The sequence below is a fragment of the Urocitellus parryii genome, chromosome 10, assembly GCF_045843805.1.
Source record: "Urocitellus parryii isolate mUroPar1 chromosome 10, mUroPar1.hap1, whole genome shotgun sequence".
Taxonomy (NCBI): Eukaryota; Metazoa; Chordata; class Mammalia; order Rodentia; family Sciuridae; genus Urocitellus; species Urocitellus parryii.
The window spans coordinates 143711874-143730258 of NC_135540.1; the positions used below are offsets into that span (position 1 = coordinate 143711874).

Genomic DNA, 18385 nt, shown 5'->3' on the forward strand with positions numbered 1-18385 from the left:
AAAAGGGCTTTGGAGCTGGGCACAGCCTCTTTGGCCTCTGCTTCCGCTGCTGCTTAGGCGGAATCTGCTCGCAACCTGCGCGAGGACAGCACGAGGTCCGGTGCACTTCACCCTCCTTCGGCCCCTAGCCAGGTACAGGGTGGACCGGTTCCTGAAATCTACCACTATTATGCCCGGGGGCGCTAGAACAGGGGCCCAAAGCCTCGGTGAAGCAAGCAGGCCGGCGGTGCCATCGCTGCTGCCTGCATCTAGGGTTGCTCAACCACTGAGCTACATCCCCAATCCTTGTTTATTTTGCGACAAGATTTCGCTAAATTGATGTTTGACTTTGAACTTGGGGTCTTCCCTGCCTCAGCCTCCCAAGTTGCTAGGATTACAGGAGTGCGCCACCACGCCAGGCAACGCCAAAGTTTATAATGGCTTAAAACAACAGACTAGAAACCCAAAACCCAAGGCGGCCGTAGGATCTGCGGACCAAAGCCAGGCCGTACTTTCCGGGTTCCCGCCGGCGCGGAGACGCGCCCCAGCCCGGGCCAAGCCAATCAAAAGCCCGCTCCTTTGGTCGGGACCAATCATTGGAGCGCCCGCTCTGGCGGACCAATAGAAAGGCAAGTCGCACCGCCTATTCCGTGTGGCCACGGCGCGCGCGTCGAATCTCCCGCCAAGACCCTTCCGCCCGCGAAGGCGCGACCAATCAGCGCCCGAGCAGCCGCGGAGCCGGCCCTCTGGAAGCCAGAGGGGGGTATTCTGTTCCTCCGCCTCTTCTCAGCTAAGCCAGTGGCGTTGGCTCGCATTCTTGGGCGGTAGCCTCCGGCGGCGAGGTCCCACGTCTCCGCCTGGCCCTGGGGCCTGGGCCCAAGCCTTGTCCGCCCGCAAGGAACACGTAGCGGAGCGGGGATCCCCCGCCGGCGCGGACCTGGTGGTGTCTTCCGACACCGCGCGCGCGGGAGCGCCGAGGGCGGGGCAGCGCGCACAAAAGGGCGGTTGGGGCGGGGCGCGCGCAGAGCCTGTCCGCGCCGGCGCCGAGCACGCTGACCCCGTTCCTGCCGCCATGGCTTGTCGGCCGCGAAGCCCGCCTGCCTACGGGAGCCGCCGCGACCGCGGCGCTAGGTGAGTGGGCCCCTGGTGGGGTCTCGGGCCTGGCCGTGTGCGGCGCGGCGGGTCCCGGGGCCTGGCTGGGTGTAGGCTGGGTCCCCGCCGTTGACCGCGATCTCTGTCTCCGTAGCCCTTCGTCCCCTAAGAGATGGAGCCTCGGGCGGAAGCGCAGAGCGGACGGGAGGCGCAGGAAGCCCGAGGACGCGGAGGAGGGCCAGCACCCGGCTGATGACCGCAGACCCGCGAGGTGGGCCTCGCAGAGTGCATGCGACGTGTTGCGGGGGCTGGTCTGTGTGCCCCGTTAGGCGGCGCCAGGTTAGGCAGGCGGGCTCTGGGTCCCTTGTCTCTGCTCCAGGCCCGGGAAGCATCCTCTCCGACAGGTGGCTGCAGAACCGGTTTCAGCCCGAGTTGATCACTTCGTGAACCTCTGGTAAACCCTGAGACGGTGCTGGGAGCTACTTGAGGATATTTCTTTAAAAATGATCTAATAACTAATAGCTTGTCAGTTGTGTTTTACTTTGAGCAGATTTTGCTAAGGTATGTTACACCGGAGTAATAGAGGTATTACGTAAAAGCCAGGATGAAAACCAAAAGTTAAGCTCCAGGTAGCTCATCTTTTCCACGCTGGTGCACCCAGGAGTCTTGCCATTTTATGGCCTGTTTGGTGTCTGCTTGACCCAGCATTTTCTAGGTTAGGCACTTCTGGGAAGGTCAAGATGTGCACCAAGCAATGTCTCTAGGGACTTGGACAGCAAGTGGAACAAGATAGTCCAGAGGGACCAGGAGTACCCGAGGAGAATGAGCTGGTGATGGGCTGCTCAGGGAGAACTTCTTGAGGGACTCTTTGGTGACTGGATGAAATGGGAAGTGATCCCTGTACCACATTTTATTCCTAGGCCTTCATGTGGGCTCGAGTGGCCTGAGAGCTGACTAGAGGACAAGGACAAGGCTGCTACTGAGCTGTATGAAAGGACATGGTGATTAGGCCAAATGGGGGTAGCAAGGTGGTGGGGAACACTTGTTTAGTGTGGGCCCTTGAAGGTAGGACCTGGAGGATTTGTTGATGGCTTGGGGGCTAGAGGAAAGAGGAGTCAGGGTGACTTGAGCCTTCAGGCCTGAGTACCTGTGTTGACTGCGGAGTCTTTTGCCTAGGATGAGCAGATCTCCTGTGGGGAGGGACTTGGGGATTAGGCTAGAGGAGGCAGTGTGAGTCACCAGTACATATAGATAATGTTTAAAGACTGGGAAGAGGGGTGTGAGTAGGAGCCCTAACTAGTTCTAGGCTAGGTAGAAACGGGAGGCAACAAAGCCTTACTGAGATCAAGCTCTAAACCTTTCCCAGTTAAATCCTTACAATGTCTAGAATGCCTGATAGCTGGACTCAAACCCTCAAGCAGATAGGTCAGCTGCACAGCCTCATTCCACCAACGTAAAAGGAATACTTCTGTCCCTGGGCCTTTGCACTTGCTGTGTGTGAACTAGCTGTATCTCCATGCTAGTCATGTTGGGGTAGGCAAGAAGTGGTCCCTTTGGGAAGAGGTTAGTTCAGTGTATAAAATAGGCTTTGTTGTTTTCAGATGGGGTAAATTGGGCATCCAATCTGCCTTGTCAAAAAATGTGCTTTAGGGGCTGGGATTGTAGCTCAGTGGTAGAGCGCTTGCCTAGCACGGGAGGGACCCGGGTTCGATCTTCAGCACCACATAAAAATAAAGGCATTATATTGTGTCTATCTATACCTTGAAAAATAAATAAATAAATTCTAAATTTTTTAAATGCGCTGTAGCATTACAAAAGGTTCCAAAATATGAGAGGTGGCATAAGATCGCTTGTGTATACTCTTTAAGCTATCCTTGTGGGGGATCTGGAGACCCAGACCTGGACCTCTTGCTATACTACTTGAGGGCTTTGCAGCCTATGGACAAGCCTCCCTATGCTTTACTCTGTATTTACAATACAGCTATTGAACCAGATTAAATTGTACTTTATTACTTGTTTTGATTTCAGGCTTTCCTGACCATTTTTAAAATTTAACTTAAGGTTCTCAGGGGTGACTATGAAGGAAGTTACATAAATAAATTATTGTTGCAGTTATGTTTTCCAAAACATGCCATTTGATTTGTGACTATAACACCTGAGGTTGTTTATTTGTTGGAATTAGTGTCTAGTCTAGTTTTGATACACCAACAGTAGTCAATAGAAAGTTGGAGAGGAAAAATAAAAGATATAAATTTATATCTAATATAAATAACAGACATGATGAAGATTCTGGCTGCCAGAAGTTTTGGCATCAAGCCTTGATAGAATTGAGCTCTTGGGTTAGGTTTGACTCAACTGTAAGTGTGCACTTTACTGCCCTAGTGCAGCAAAGGAGCCAGACAGTACACTTTACATCCACAAGGTAGTTGTGTGTATAATGGGTTCTGAATCATGTGTGCCTGAAAGAAAAAAAGTAGCCACTCCACTTGATTCTTATGTGTGCCAGACACTACATAGCAGTAAGCATGTTATCTGAAATCTTTTTTATAAAACCATGATGTAATGGTTTCTTTAAGAACAAACTTCAGTAGGTGCCCTTCTCAGTATTCCCAGTGCTTTGTTGATTTTTCCTCTTCCCTCAGTCGACATGCCTCATTGTCTAGCCAGTGTTGGCTTAAGGTGGGTGGGCAGAAATCATCTAATGGAGCCCAGAAAGGCTTTAAGAGAATTGCCCAAACTCAGTGACCTAGTCAGTTACAGAGTAGAGATGCTTTCATATCTGATTCAGCCCATTCTGCCAGATGGCCTCTGAGTGTTTCCCGACAGTGTGAAAGGGAACTGGAAGTGCTCCTGAGGTCAGATGGCCTTTCTGTTTTGTTGCAGTTTCACCACTCCTGAAGGCCCCAAGCCCCGTTCTCGGTGTTCAGACTGGGCCAATGCCGTTGAAGAAGATGAAATGAGGACCAGAGTTAACAAAGAAATTGCAAGGTACACATTTTGGACCACATTAAAATGTTTTTGTGGCTTTTGAATCTTACACTCATTTCAAGGTGTGCCTTAGAGCAGTGGTTCTCAAAATTTGGTTCCCAGGGTGAGGCTGTGGCTCGTGGTAGAGCATTTACCTGGCATGTGTGAGGCCCTGGGTTTGATTCTCAGAATCACATATAAATAAATAAAGTTCTATCAACAACTTTATCAGCATCTCCCGGGAGCCTACTTTCCAGGGCCTTAGTGGCGACCCTTCCAAGCTGTGGGTGGTGTGAGGAGGCAAGTGCTCCACCACTGAGTTGCACACTCAGCCCAGCTCCACAGCCACTGACTCTATCACCACCGTGTGCCACTCAGGTGAGGAGTTGTTCTCGATGGTGGCCTGGCTTGGTCTTCATGCAAGATGGTCCCTTTCCTTGCCTCATTGCATCCAGACGATAAATCCCTGGGTCACATAGTGGGCGTTTCTAGTCCCTCCTCTGCTTTTGCCCCTCACCATCCAACCCCAGCCCGGCTGGCTGAGTTGGTGTGGTTTGTTGCAGTATGTTGGATCAAGCAGGAGACAAGTAGGTGGGAGCAGATCTGTTAGCTGCCTCTGATGAGGATGCGTCTTGGGATTGGCTGCCTGTCCTCATCTGGCTGATGACGCTGTCGAGGGTTTTCCTTTTGGTCTAGAGACTCTTTGTGTGATGTAGGGTGGTGTGCCTGAGAGCATTAGGACAGTTTTTTTAGACCTGGTTGCTCTGAACTATGATCTTGGCAGATAACCTTTGTTTTATAAGATGATGTAACTGAGGTTAGTTTTGCATTTAAAAACAACAACAATATGCTGACTTCCAGGGAGAAGGCTGCATTCCTGGTGGCTGTCAACTCTAGAAGCATTGCTAGTTTTTAGACCTTTAAAGAAGGTCTTTTTTTTTTTTCTTTTTTTCCTCCCTCTCAGATATAAAAGAAAACTCCTCATAAATGACTTTGGAAGAGAGCGGAAATCATCATCAGGAAGGTACATGCTGTGTAAACATTTCTTTGTAATTGAATTGCAGATTGTCCTGATAGCACTTATTGATTAGCCGGTTCCTTACTGATTTGAAATAGTTTCTGTTGTGTACTAAATCCCCAAATGTACAAAGGTTCTGGGCTGTTCTGGGATTAATATGGTTTGGAACCCAGAGGATGATGATGTTCTAGCACTTTCTTGGCATAGCTTACATGGTGATTTTTTTATGCCAGGCTTGTTCTTAATCTTCCATGTTTTCAGTTCTGATTCAAAAGAGTCAGCATCTACAGTGCCAGCTGATGTGGAGACAGATGAAAGTGTCCTGATGCGAAGACAGAAGCAGATCAACTATGGAAAGAACACTATTGCCTACGATCGCTATATTAAAGAGGTCCCCAGGTAGTCTTGTCTCCTTGGCACTTCCTAAATCAGCCCCACCATGCCTTGCTGAGAATTGTCTGTCATTGACTCACAGGAGCTTGTGTGCAAATCAAGGAGAATAGATTGGTATCTGAAAAGCACCCAAAATAATAATAATGTCAGGTGGTATGCTCATGAGTCCTAGTAGTCTTGCAAATACAGTTATTAAAACGTATAGTGGGGGTGGGGACTTTGGCACGGATCCTGAAGATGTAACCAGAGGAAATTGCCCGCCACTCAACCCTGCTTCTCTCAGGCAGCATGTCCTTGCCCCTCTCTCCAGGCAGACACAAATGGATACAGGAAAGGCTTTTGAATTTTCATGAAGTATTTGGTAACATTAAGATTAACATTTACTTTTCTGGAATAGATTGCAAATAAGTAGTGCTTTTTTTATATGGCTGGCTCATTTTGTAGACTCACCTGATCTGTATTTTGTCAGATAGAGCTGATCTCAGAGCCTGGCTAACCTAGTTATTGAGAAATGTGAGAGGCTTGTGTTGAGGTGACCTTATTCCCCTGCAGACACCTTCGACAACCTGGCATTCACCCCAAGACCCCCAACAAATTTAAGAAGTATAGTCGGCGTTCATGGGACCAGCAGATCAAGCTCTGGAAGGTGGCTCTGCACTTCTGGGATCCTCCAGCTGAAGAAGGCTGTGATTTGCAAGAAATGTATGTCTTTGTTGTGTTCTAGTTCCGTTTCTCTGGCACAGTGACTGATGACAGGTGTTCTTAGAAGTTCTCAGAACAGAGTGATTCGCTCTCAGGGCTTGGCTTGGTGTCCCCTAGTCATGGGACTGTGGGGAGAATTTCAGGGAGGATTTTGCCTACTGGGTTGGATTTACCTTCTGGAGTTGGAAGAGAGTGTTCAGTAAATCTAGGACTCTGGTGGGTTTTTTCTATTCCCTTAAAACATGAACATCCTCAGAGTTGTTTGAGTCAGGCTGGCGATATAGCTCAGCAATTGAGCACTGGCCTAACATACACATGGCCCTGGGTTCGATCTACAGTAATAACAACAACAAAAAAATTATTTATGAAGAGTTTTTTAAAAATATTTTTATTAGTTATTATTGAACCTTTATATATATGTGGTGTGGAGAATCAAACCCAGTGCCTCACACATGCTAAGCAAGCACTCTACCACTGAGCCCCAGCCCCAGCCCACGCAGAGGTCTTATTTTAATTAAGGAAAGTTTTTATCTTGACAAGTTGTGTTTTGTTGTTGCTGTGTAGGTACTAGGTTTTGAACCCGGAGCACTCGACCACCAAGCCACATCCTGAGTCCCACCTCCCTTTTTTCTTTTTAAATTTCAAGGCAGGGTTTCCCAGGTAGCTAGGATTACAGGCATGTGCCAACGCCCCCGTCCTGTCCTCACTCTCAAAGCCTTGTTGGATTTCATTTCACAGACACCCTGTGGACCTTGGGGAAATGGAAACTGAATCCACAGAGAGCAGCTCTGAGTCCCAGACGAGCTCACAGGATAATTTTGTAAGTACTTGGATGTTTCAGATCATAAGATTGAATTTTGAGAGAGTGACCTAAAATTAGGCTTTTGACGAGTCCCACCATTTCCATTTATAGTATAAGGCCTTTGCCCTCTGAATCCAGCATCTGTGTGAGCATTGTCACAAGTGTTGTAAGTGGTGTCCGGCTTGTGCTGGGGAACTACTGGCATAAAAATCAATGCTGAATGTTACTAGATGAGGGATTGCTTTGTCTCTGGGGTTTTGGGTTTTTTTTTAATTTTTTTTCTTTTTTATGGTACCAAGTGTTGAGAGCCTACAAATGCCTCGTGGCGGCTCGGTTATTTTGTGCCCAGCCAGACTGCGGCAACCAAGGATTGAACTCAGGGGCACTTAACCACTGAGCCACATCCCTAGCCCTATTGTATTTTCTTTAGAGACAGGGTCTCCCTGAGTTGCTTAGTGCCTCACCATTGCTGAGGCTGGCTTTGAACTCATGATCCTCCTGCCTCAGCCTCCCAAGCCACTGGGATTATAGGCATGCACCACTGTGTCTGGCAGCTAATTAGGTATTTAAAGTTAGGTTTTCTAGGGGGAAACCCTTTAAAGGTAGTATACAGGTTGCCTCATCTCCAGTTCTGTGGATAATGAAGTGGAATTTTTTTTTTTTTTTTTTTTTTTTTTTGTGTGTGTGTGTGTGTGTGTGTGTGTTTCTGAGTTTCAAACCCAGTGCCTTACACATGCTAGGCGAGTGCTCTACCTCTGAGCCACAACCCCAGCCCTGGGTTTTTTTTCAGACTTTCCTGCATAAGTACAATGTACAATGAAAAGATTCCTTTATTATTCTTATAAAGGAGACTACCCAATGTTTTCAAATGGAAATATTCAAGAGTCTTTTTTTAAAATTATTCTTTCTTTTTTTTTTTTAAAGATAGGGAGAGAGAGAGAGAATTTTTTTAATATTTATTTTTCAGTTTTTGGCGGACACAACATCTTTGTTTTTATGTGGTGCTGAGGATCAAACCCGGGCCCAAGGTCCAGCGTTGCCTTTTACTGTCTGCCTTCCTATGTCACCCGTTTGTACACCACACAGTCTGCTTGTGATTAGTAGGTGACACAGGTGTTCAGTAGAGGAACAGCAAAATGTTTGCTTAAGGTGTATACCTTGTTAGACTTTGTCCACTTGCAAAATCCTAAAAATATTTTAAGATTTCTTTTGGCTTATAATTTCACAGGTATCGATCCATGTTAACCTGGCTTTGTTGCTTTGGGCCTAAGGAAAGGCAGAACATGGTGGAAAGACTTGGTAGAGGAAAACTGCTTAGCTTATGCCACCAGGAAAGCAGGAAGTAGGGGGATGGGAAGAGGAAGGGCCCTGGAACCAGATACACCCTTCCAGGGGCATGTCCCCACGCCATCTATTTCCTCCAGTCAGGTGCCACCTCCCAACAGTGCCATCAAATTAAGAGCTGTCAGTGGGCTGATCTGTTGATGATATTAGAGCCTCATAATCCCACCTTTGAACATTGCTGCATTGGAGAAAAACCTACAACCTATGGGCCTAACCCTAACCCTGTCTCAGATCATGGTGTTTTTTTTTTTTTTTTTTTTTAAACTGGATTGAACCCTGGGATGCCTTGCCACTGAACCACTCCTTTTAATTTTTAAGATAGGATCTCACTAAGTTGCGGAGGCTGACCTTGAACTTGAAATCCTCCCATTTTGGCCTTCCAGGTTGCTGGGATTAAGGCTTGTGCCACCATGCCCAGCTTAACTTTCCCTTTTCAGTTAAATTTTTGAAGAAAAAATTTAATTGAAAGGTCATACCCTCACAGGTCAGTTAGGTGATGTCTTGTGTCACAGCAGCTCCTGTTAGGTGAGGCAGCCATGGCTTAGAGGTGTGAGGTGTTCCTTGGGGCAGGAATTTGAAGCTTCCAACTAAAATAAAGTTTATTGTTGTGCATTGGAATCGCTCAGCAAGCCTGCCTCTCTGAGGGACAGATGTGACCTGTGCTTGTGTCTTTTAGGATGCGTATTCTGGCACACCCACCAAGGTCAGACACGTGGACTGCCAAGTGGAAGACGAATTTGATTTGGAAGCTTGCTTAACTGAGCCCTTGAAAGACTTCTCTGCTATGAGTTGACTGCCACCTGGTGGCCACTGGGAGAAGCAGGTGCCATCTCTGGCCAGCTAGAGGTCCGCCAAACATGTAGGCCTGTGATGTGCACTGGTAGCTGGGTGGTGTCTGTCAGTAGTTCATGGTCTTATGATGAGTTGTTGTTCTTGCCTTACTTTCTTAGAAACATTAATTTTGTGTATAGTGAATGTTTTGCATGTTTTAACTTGTAAATGGTGCTGAATCCAAGGAATATTGATTGCGAAGCAGTCTTAAGCAAACTTGGGTGCGTGGTGTTTCCACTCTCAAGTTGGAAAGGCCAGTGCAAGTGAACTAGTTTCCCACAGCCTCCTTAGACTTTTAGTTGCCGCTTGTCAGGTGGGCTGGTTGTAAACTTTACCATGTGTTCTTAGGACCAATATAGGGTGGTTTTCTTTGCAGGTACTTGACAAAGTATATTCAGTGTGAGACATATGATGATTTTGTGGAAATGTGTTTTCTGGCCTTTTATCAATAAATCCAAGTAGTTTTTTTCCCTCCCATACAGAGCTCTGAACAAAGATGTTAAATTAATGGGTTTTATGTAAGTTAAAGTCTCTGATTGGGTACTTGTAAATAGCGCCAGGTAGGTCTTAACTGATGAGACAGTTAAGGCAACAGAGCGACTTAGAATGTTTTTTACAATCAGTTAATTGACAGTGTAAAATTACTGTAAATGATAATGTGTACAGATATTCAATTGTAAACTTGTTAAACTGTTGTGTTTTCATTGCTTTTGTATGGAATGATGTTGCAAAAATAAAAAGGAAAAAACTCTTTTAACGGATCTATGATGTTGCTGGATGGGCTCACTGCCTGGATGAACTTTGTGTAGGGGATTAGAGTGAGCCTCTTGGCATCCCTGAGGTTCTGCTGAGGTGCACAGGGAGAGCAGCCCAGGTTCTGAGAGAACTGAGCCCAGTGCCAATGAGAGTGCTGGCCCGAGTCCCTACCTGCCCCACTGGTGAGGGGCCTTGATAGTCCTGGCTTTGGCATGGGAGCCTGCCCTGATGGGGAGGAAGCTACAAAGGCTGCATTCAGGGGATAAAAATATGGGGGTGGTGATGCTTGTGAGGATGCATTTGAGTGACTTGTCACCCCTTGGGGAGCAGCAAGTGTGGAGCCCTGAGGTGGGAGCGAAGTGTAGACTGCAGTAAAGTTCCAAATGGAGAGGATGGGCAGACTGCCATCTCAGGTGGTGGAATCAGAGACACCAACCTCCACCTGCTCCTGATACAAGCTCTCCAGGCTGCTTGCTGACCACTTCCTGGCTTCTGCTGCCCATGTGAGAGTGTGGGCATTGATAAGCTAAAGGACTGTTGAACACACAGTGTGGGCTTCCACCTCTCCTGATGGCAAAGAAGGTGAAGTTAAGTAAGTGGCTTCCAAGCAAACATCAGGTGCAGAGAGCAGCCAGAGGTGGCCGTGCTGATGCTAAGGGCAGGGCTGCTGACTGCTTGAGGGTCTCAGAGACACCAGGGCTGCTGAGCTCATGAGCTAGTCCTACAGAAGCCTAGGACCCAGAGGCTTCATCTGGAAGGGGGATGGATGTAGCCTTGAATGCCAATAAGATTCACAGGTCTCAAAGCTTCTGGAAGAGGTAGAGAACTGGAAGGGACAGGCATTGGGAAATGGGAAAAGACCTTTGGACCCTCCAGATCCTCTGGCAGGAAGCCGCCTGAGAAAACCCCAGCTGCATTCACAAATATTCCTTAATGGAAAGAAGGTGCTTCTGACAGTGGGCCCAGGATCCAGAGGGCAGAGCCAGGAGCCTGGAGGATTGCCCTGTGCCAAGCCTAGCCGGGAGATTGCTTGTGTGCCCTGCTGGCTGGATTGTGCAATTGCCATGGACTGGGGACCCCAGAGCATATGTCCCCCTCTGTGTTGTGTGTGTGGTGGGGCAGGAAGAGGTACTCATCCTGGGGTGCTGTACTTAGAAGCACATCCAGGAGCCTTGCCACACTGAGCAGCTTCCAATACCATGCCCTGCACTGGGCTGTTGCTGTGATCAAGTGGAATTCTGAGGCCTCGGTGGGGTTGGTGTGTATATCCTCCATTTTGGAGGAATTTAGTTGATTTGTGGCTGGGGTGGGCTGTGGTGGTCTCAGCCCAGGGCAAGGCAGATGAGGTGATGAGGAGGCCAGAGTTGGGGAGGGAGGCTCAGGCTTTGTTGAGGGGTTGGGCAGCTGGGAGCCCTGGTGCACAGGGGAGAGTCCCCAGCTCCTAGCTTTTGCTGCACATTTAAATTCTTGGAAGGCTGTTGAGCACCCAAGGAAATCAATCTTGAGCCTCAGCCCTTGCTTTACTGTGTGAACATAATCTAGTATTCTCTGTATGAGTGTTACAAATAACCAACAGGCGAAGATCAAGTCGTCTTTATTCTTGACTCTTGTACATCGAACCAAGGAGTGTCGGAATTAAATTAAGTGAGTTCAGCATGATTAATTCTTCACATCCCAGGCTGATTGCTATCTCATCCCATTCACCAGTCATCTTCCCGTCTCTGTGTGTAGATGGGGTCAGCTTATCAGGGCTGTCATCCCATGTCCCCTGACTTGCTTTCTCCTTATGTATTGTGCAGCTGTTCATTTCTGGCTGCTGTCAGGATCCTGTCTCAGCAATTCTGCCACCAGGTTGCTGACTCCTCCCTCCATTTGGTAGGAAGATGTCCATCAAGTCTCCCAGGTGAGTCACTTGTCTGAGTTAGCCACCGGGGGCCTTCTGAACCCTGGTGGACAGCTCTTCTGATGAGCTGATGGGTTTTAGGATCTTTGGTTCTCCAGCACGGGCAATTTGGAAGGTCTGCTGGGCTGGGTGCATCAAGTGCTGTGCAGACTGGTACTTGGCCTGTTGGCTTTGAACCTGGCTTGGCAAATAAACATGATTTTATGTTAAAGAATTTGAAGCTGAGTGCACACACATAATCTCAGTGGCTCTGGAGGCTGAGGCAGGAGGATTGCAAGCCAACCTCAGCAACTTAACTTAGTGAGGCTCTAAGCAACTCAGCAAGACCATCTCTAAATAAAATATAAAAAAGGACTGGAGATGTATCTCAGTGGTTAAGTGCCCCTGGGTTTTATCCCTGGTTCCAAAAAAATAAAAATAGGTAAATAAGATTATAGCTCAGTGGTAGAGCAGCCCTGGGTTCAATCCCTAGTAAAGTCAAGTCCCACTCAGGGACTAAGGAGCAGGGTCCTGTGCCTACAGGCAGTGTGAATGCCCAAAGGAACCCCAGAAGACAGAAGTAGACTGCCCAGCCATTAGAAGGATTGCAGCCTCGGTAGAGCAACAGGCAGCAGAGGGCAACTCAAGGAGACAACAGGATGGAGGTGGCTGCTAGAAGTGAATGAGCAGAGGAATGAACAGAAAGATGGGGCTGTGAGTGTGGCTGAGCGGTGGAGCACCTGCCCAGCAAGTGCAAGGCCCTGGGTTCCCCTGCTGGGGGTGGGGTGGGGGGGTTGGGAAAGGGAGAAAAGCAGGGTGGAGCAGGGCCGGGGAAAGAGGCATGCACTAGAAAGAGCTGCCCAGTGGCATGCCATAGGATGTCCACACAGATGGTTCTGAGGAAACCACTCAAGTGGCCCTGCAGCTGCCAACTGAGCCCAGCAAGGCCGCAGGCGCTAGAGCAATGGCTCTGCACACCAGCAAGAGCCTGTGCATGTGGAAACAAGTTGACTTTTGCAGTGCTTTCCAGGCCGGAGTCCTCGGCCACATTCCACAAAGCACCTGTGGGATCCGATGCTTGTGGCTGCACAGCGCCTGGGCTGGGTGCCACTCAGCGCACAGCGCCTGCCTGTGCCGCAGCCAACCTGCACAGCCCCCCAAGGGCGTGGGCTGTGCTCCAGACTGTGCCAGGCTGCTGGGGGTGCAGCGGGGCCCTAGGAGGTGAGCCAAGTAGGGAGGGCCCAGTGGTCAGAGGGGTGTCCTCACTCCTGTGGGTGGACATGGCTAAGTGTGTCCCCTAGGGTGGCACTGTGGGGAGGCCATGGGTCCTCAGTAGGTGGGGCCAGGTGGGAGGTCCTTTTCTGGTGACATGCCCTTGGCCTCCCGAGTCGCTGGGATTACAGGTGGGTGCCACTGTGCCTGACTCTGGCTTCTTTTTCTTTCTTATTTTTGTGAAAAAGGAAAAAGATGGGTTTATTGCTTTGCTGGCAAAGGTTTCTGGTTGGGTGCTCACACTGGGCTCTTTCCACTTGGGTTGGCGGCTCGTTTTGTGTTGGATGGTGCTGGCTTTGCTCACCCCCACAAGATCCAGCGTGGGCTGTGGCCTTCCTGTGTATCCTCAGAAGCAGGGAGTGGGCTGTTTGGGGCACTGATGGATCTCCTGGACAGGTGCTGTACTGGTGTTCCCCACAAAGTGGGCAGAGCACCTGCGGGGATGCTAGGAGGCTCTGCCAGCTGTTCACTGTCAGTAGCTCTGTGCTACCCTCAGCAGTATCCCCACCCACCAGCCTGTGTCAGGGCTTCCAAGAGAGATCGCCCTGGCCCCTCCCTCTGGAGAGAGGGACTGTGAAGGCTTCAGGTCTGAGATGTGCCAGGTCTGCCACAGGCTGTAGGCCTGGGGAGGTATCGCCCGCATCCATGGGCGATGGAATCGAGATCACCCTGCGTGGTTTGGGCTGGCAGCAAAAAGAACACACAGACACGGAAGTAATTTTTTCACAAACCCTGGCGGAAGGGGTGTGGTGGTGGTGGACAGCTCTGCGACCTCCGGGGTCCTCTTCCACGCTGGAAGGCAAGAGAGCAAGTGCACCCGGAATCACTTTATTTATAGGGAAAAGACAAAGGATTTTCAATAGAATATTCTACACCAAATAAAGCAGGGGGTAAGCTTTCAGGGTGCTGTCCAGTCCCACTGGGTAATGCTCAAGCCCAGGGCTGAAGCAAATTCTTTGTCGAGCCAAGGTGAAGGCCACTTGCTTCGAAAAAGCTTGTGGCGTGCAATGCCAGGCCAACACCCCCTTTAATCAAGGCTGAGAGGAGTGCTTAGCTCATGGGCAGGGTGGCCTCCCACAGGGAACGGGCTGGTGTTACCCTGGAGTCTGAAAGCCACGTGCCTCCAGATTTCCCTCTTCATGGGGGATATCAGCCCCCCTGACCTTTATAAAAGTCCTTCAACTGATTGGGCAAGGCCCATCTGTATTGTGCTTTCAGCAGTCTACTGTGATTAATGCTGATCTCATGTGAAACACATCTTCACAGCAACACCCAGACATGCCGACTGAACGTGTTCTGAGGTCAGATGGACGTGGAGTGTATCCTCACGGCACTGTGATGCTTCTGGTCTGAACCGGCCATTGCTATTGTACTACTGTCATGGTGTTCCCTGTGTGGTGACTTGTTAGCTGCTGTCCTAAGGAGGGCTTCTCTTCTTGCCTGTTTGTCAACTTGGCTTAGATTCCTGGATTTTTAGTTTTTTTTTTTTCTTTTTTTGGTACTGAGGATTGAACCCAGGGGTGCTTAACCACTGAGCCACATCCCCAGCTTTTTTTAAAAAATATTTTGAGACAGAGTCTCACTGAGTTGCTAAGTGCCTTGCTAAGTTTCTAGGGCTGGTTTGAGCTCAAAATCCTTGCGCCTCAGCCTCCAAAGCTGCTGGGATTATACGTGTGTGCCACTGTACCTGGCAGATTCCTGGATTTTTATTTCATTCAGTGGACCATGAGTAGTTATTATTATCGTTTTCTTCTTTTCTTTTTTTTGGTACTGGGGATTGAACCTAGGGGTGCGTTACCATTGAGCCACATCCACAGCCCTTTTTATTTTTTGTTTTGAGACAGGGTCTCACTAAGCTCTTAGGGTCTAAGTTGCTGAGATTGGCCTTGACTTGGTGATCCTCCCGCCTCTACCTCCTGAGCTGCTCTACCTCCTGAGGCGCATGTGTGCCATGGCATCCAACTTGTTTTCCCCCTTTTCCTTTTTTTTTTTTTTTTGGTACTGGGAATTGAACTTAGGGGTATTTAACCACTGAACCACATCCCCAGCCTTTTTTTATGTTCTATTTAGAGACAACCTATCAGGTTCCCTCTTGTCCTGTAGGAACTCTGCCTCTTCTCACTTGAATAAATCCTACCCTATGCTAAAACAAAACAAAACAAAAGAACAAAAAACAAAGGAATAAAAAGGGCTGAGGATGTAGCTCAGTGGTAAAGGGATCCTGGGTTCTATCTCCAGTATCACCAAAAAAAAAAAAAAAAAAAAAAAAAAGAAACCCTTCCTTCCTACTTCCACTTAGATAAGGATATTCTCCCAGGTTTTCCCGAGGTCTTGCTTTGATTCCTCTGGGGCTGGTTTTGTATAAGGCAAGAGGTGGTGATGTGAATTCACTACCTGGAGAGAGCCAGGGCTGCAGTGCTGACTTGGCAGGCCTGGACTGGGTTCAATCCCAGCACCACACCAAAACAAAAACAAACACGGAAGGGAATCAGTGGCACTCTGGACCAGCCCCAGCCCAAACCTGCCCTGGCCAGCAGGGCCCCTTCTGCAGGTCAGTGACCCCAGAGAAGCAGCTTGTTTCTGGATTCTGTCCTGCTTGCTTTTGGCCATTTGTTCTTTCTACTGATTGCTGGCATCAGCTTGGCAAGCGACACTGAAAGCTTTGTGTTTACAGGTTATTTGGAGAGAAAACCCGCCATCTCTGCGTTCTCTCTGTCACTGTGACAAAACATCCACTAAGCTAAGTCAGCATAAGGAGAGGTTCTTCCTGGCCCATGATTTTGTGGCCCTGTAGCTTTGAGCTACAGGTGGAAGCATGGGGGTCCCAATGTCCTCTTCAAAGGCATGCCCCCAGTGTCCTACTTCCTCCAACTGGGCCCTACTCCTAAAGGTTCCACCACCGGCTCCTAGTCGTGCCCCAAGCTGGGGACCAAGCCTTCAGTACACGGGTCTTTGGGGGAGGTTAAGATCCAGACCACAGCTATCCACAAATACAGCTCAGCTGCCTCCTTCAGACCCTTCAACAGAAGTGTCTTATTTAACCTCATCTCACTCACCCGGACCTGAGGTTGAAAATGGCACTTTCTAAAACATGCCGCTTTGTGTCCCGATTGTTGTTTCCTGGTCTTGTCCCGCACCCTGGCTGCCTATTACAAACCCTGATCTGTTTTTTTGGTGTTTGAATACGGAAAATCTTTCTGACTGTAAACACAGGCGTTGACTTCTTCCATTCCAGCCCTTCTAACTTCTTAACACTGAAAAGAGTGGACGTGGCGGGCGCCCGGCGGACCCCGCGCTCTGGACCCGGCCGGGCTGAGAGGCTGCAGGAGGAGCCCGGCGCCCCTCCGTGTCGCCTGCGCCGCGTCCTCCTCGGCACCGCACGCGTGCCTATCGACAGCGCAGTTCCCGTAGCAGATCCCGAGAGGGCGAGTGGCTTCCCCAGAACCACAGGTCAAAGCCAGGCCCGGGAGGCCTCAGCTGGGATCCGTCGGCCACGCCTCACGTAGGCCAGGCGCGGCCCTGCAGGCCCGGCGCCCTCGCCCACCGCCGCAGGTCGCCGCCGCCTGCCTTCGCCGGCTGCATCAGCTCTGTACCACGCGACCCAGTGAGCGCCGGCGCACTGGGCGGGCCGGGGGCGGGGCCGGGGCGTGACCAATGCCGGCGCGCCCCGCGCTCCCGGGGGCGGGGGCGGGGCGGGCGCGGAGGCCCCGCCCACGCGGCGCCGGCTCTGGCGTCGCCCCGCCCGTCAGTGCGGCCAAGAGGACGGAGCGGCGGCGGCGCGCGGCAGGCGGCGGTTGACGGCTCCGGCGGCGGCGGCGGCGGCCAATGAGGGCGGCCGGAGGGGGCGGGGCGTCGCCGCGGTTTTGTTCCGCCGCGGCTGGGGCGCGTCGAGCCCATGTGAGGAGCGCGGCCTGCGCGGCCGGCGCCCGCCGCCCCACCTCGGCCGCTGCCCGTCGCCCGCCGCGCAGGTACCGAGCCGGCCGCCCTCCCGCGCCGTGCCCCGCCGCTGTCAGCGCCGGCCCCGTGCCCTCGCCGCCGCTCACCGGGACCCGCGTGCACCCTGCACCCTACCGCTGTGCGCTCGGGACCCCCTTCCATCAGCCCAGGCCCCCGCGCGCCTGGGACCTTTGTGCGCCCTCGGAGCCCCGCGCTCCCCGGGGTCCCCAGCACCCCAACACTCCTCGTGCACCCGGCGACCTCCTTCCACCGGCGCAGGCCCCCGCGCTCTCGGACCCTTCCCCCTCCGGCTTTCCCTCCTCTCGCCTTGGGACCCTGTGCACCCTCGGATCCCCGCGCTCCCCGGGGCCCCCAGTACTTTAAAACTCCCCGGCACCCGGCGACCCCTTCCCACCAGTCTAGGCGCGACCCGGGACCCCCGGATCCCTCCTGCCGCCCCAGGCACCCATGCACACTGCAAGGGGCGCGCTCCACTTGTTGAATCAACTTTGCTGTCGCCTTGCAGAGCTGGGTGGGCCACTGCCTTTTCTGGGGTCCACGTGTTTCTCGGTCCCATAACCCAGGAGAAGGAGGGCATTTGAGGAGATAACGCAGCACATTAAGGAATCCCCAAAGGTGGACCCAGACGAGGTGGGGACCATCCCCAGCGACCTGCACAAGGTGACTCAGGTGGAATCCGGAGCCGCTTTTCCTGTGTAGGCTGCGGCCCCAGTAAGTGGCTTTAGGACTTCTCTGAGTGGAGAAGGGAGCACTAGGTGAGATGGCGTCTCCTGACTGACTCTGCAGCATGCATTTATTTCATTTTGCCTGATCTGATTACAGTCACAAATCTGAGGTTTCATCACTCCATCTGTGTGACATTGACTCTTCTCTGTACTGGGGATTGAACCCAGGGTGCTTCACCACTGAGGGGCACCCCAGACCTTTTTATTGTTTATTTTGAGACAGGGTATCACTCAGTTGCTGAGGCTGGCCTCAAACTTATGATCCTCCTGCCTCAGCCTCAGGCTTGTGCTCAGTTGACTCTTTTTTTTTTTTTTTTTTTTTTTTTTTGTAGATGGACACAAGACTCTTATTTCCTTGTTTGTTCATTTTACATGGTGTTGAGGATAAACCCAGTGCCTCACACGTACCATCATTGTATGGCCACAACCCAAGCCAGCCCCTCAATTGACTTTTGTATTTCATAACAGGGTACCTCTTTGAATCTAAGCTTCCCTTGTAACTTTATGTTAATTTTTTCCCTCTCTTTTCTATTTTTTTCCCCCATGGTTCTGGGGACGAAACCCAAGGCATTTCACTTGCAACAAGTGCTCCACATATTTATTTATTTAACTCAAACTAGATTCATGGCTTAATTGAATTTATGATGAGCTCTCAGCTCTGAGAA

The 18385-nt window shown here is 50.5% G+C and overlaps 2 protein-coding genes across 7 annotated transcripts in view; both read left to right on the forward strand.

The window, feature by feature from the left end:
• Window positions 1–1022: 1022 nt before the first annotated feature.
• On the forward strand, window positions 1023–9885 carry Slbp (stem-loop histone mRNA binding protein). Its single transcript, XM_026380386.1, has 8 exons — window positions 1023–1110; window positions 1226–1342; window positions 3955–4059; window positions 5003–5062; window positions 5318–5455; window positions 6002–6151; window positions 6890–6971; window positions 8974–9885. Exons 1-8 carry the CDS (start codon window positions 1052–1054, stop codon window positions 9088–9090), a joined length of 828 nt encoding a protein of 275 aa, XP_026236171.1. The 5' UTR covers window positions 1023–1051; the 3' UTR covers window positions 9091–9885.
• A 7034-nt stretch (window positions 9886–16919) lies between these two features.
• Window positions 16920–18385, forward strand: part of Fam53a (family with sequence similarity 53 member A) — a 32016-nt gene continuing 30550 nt past the window's right edge. For 5 of the 6 annotated variants that reach the window (XM_026380391.1, XM_026380396.1, XM_026380392.1 and 2 more), the window contains exon 1: window positions 16920–17006. The gene's annotated coding sequence lies outside the window, so the exon portion shown is untranslated. The remainder of the gene's footprint in view (window positions 17007–18385) is intronic. The other variant, XM_026380393.2, reaches the window with a different exon arrangement.

Coding starts and splice junctions, on each gene's coding strand:
- Slbp (XM_026380386.1), top strand. CDS start 1,052: ATGGCTTGTCGGCCGCGAAGCCCGCCTGCCTACGGGAGCCGCCGCGAC. Junction 1,111..1,225: donor CGCCGCGACCGCGGCGCTAG/GTGAGTGGGCCC, acceptor CTGTCTCCGTAG/CCCTTCGTCCCCTAAGAGAT. Junction 6,972..8,973: donor CGAGCTCACAGGATAATTTT/GTAAGTACTTGG, acceptor TGTGTCTTTTAG/GATGCGTATTCTGGCACACC.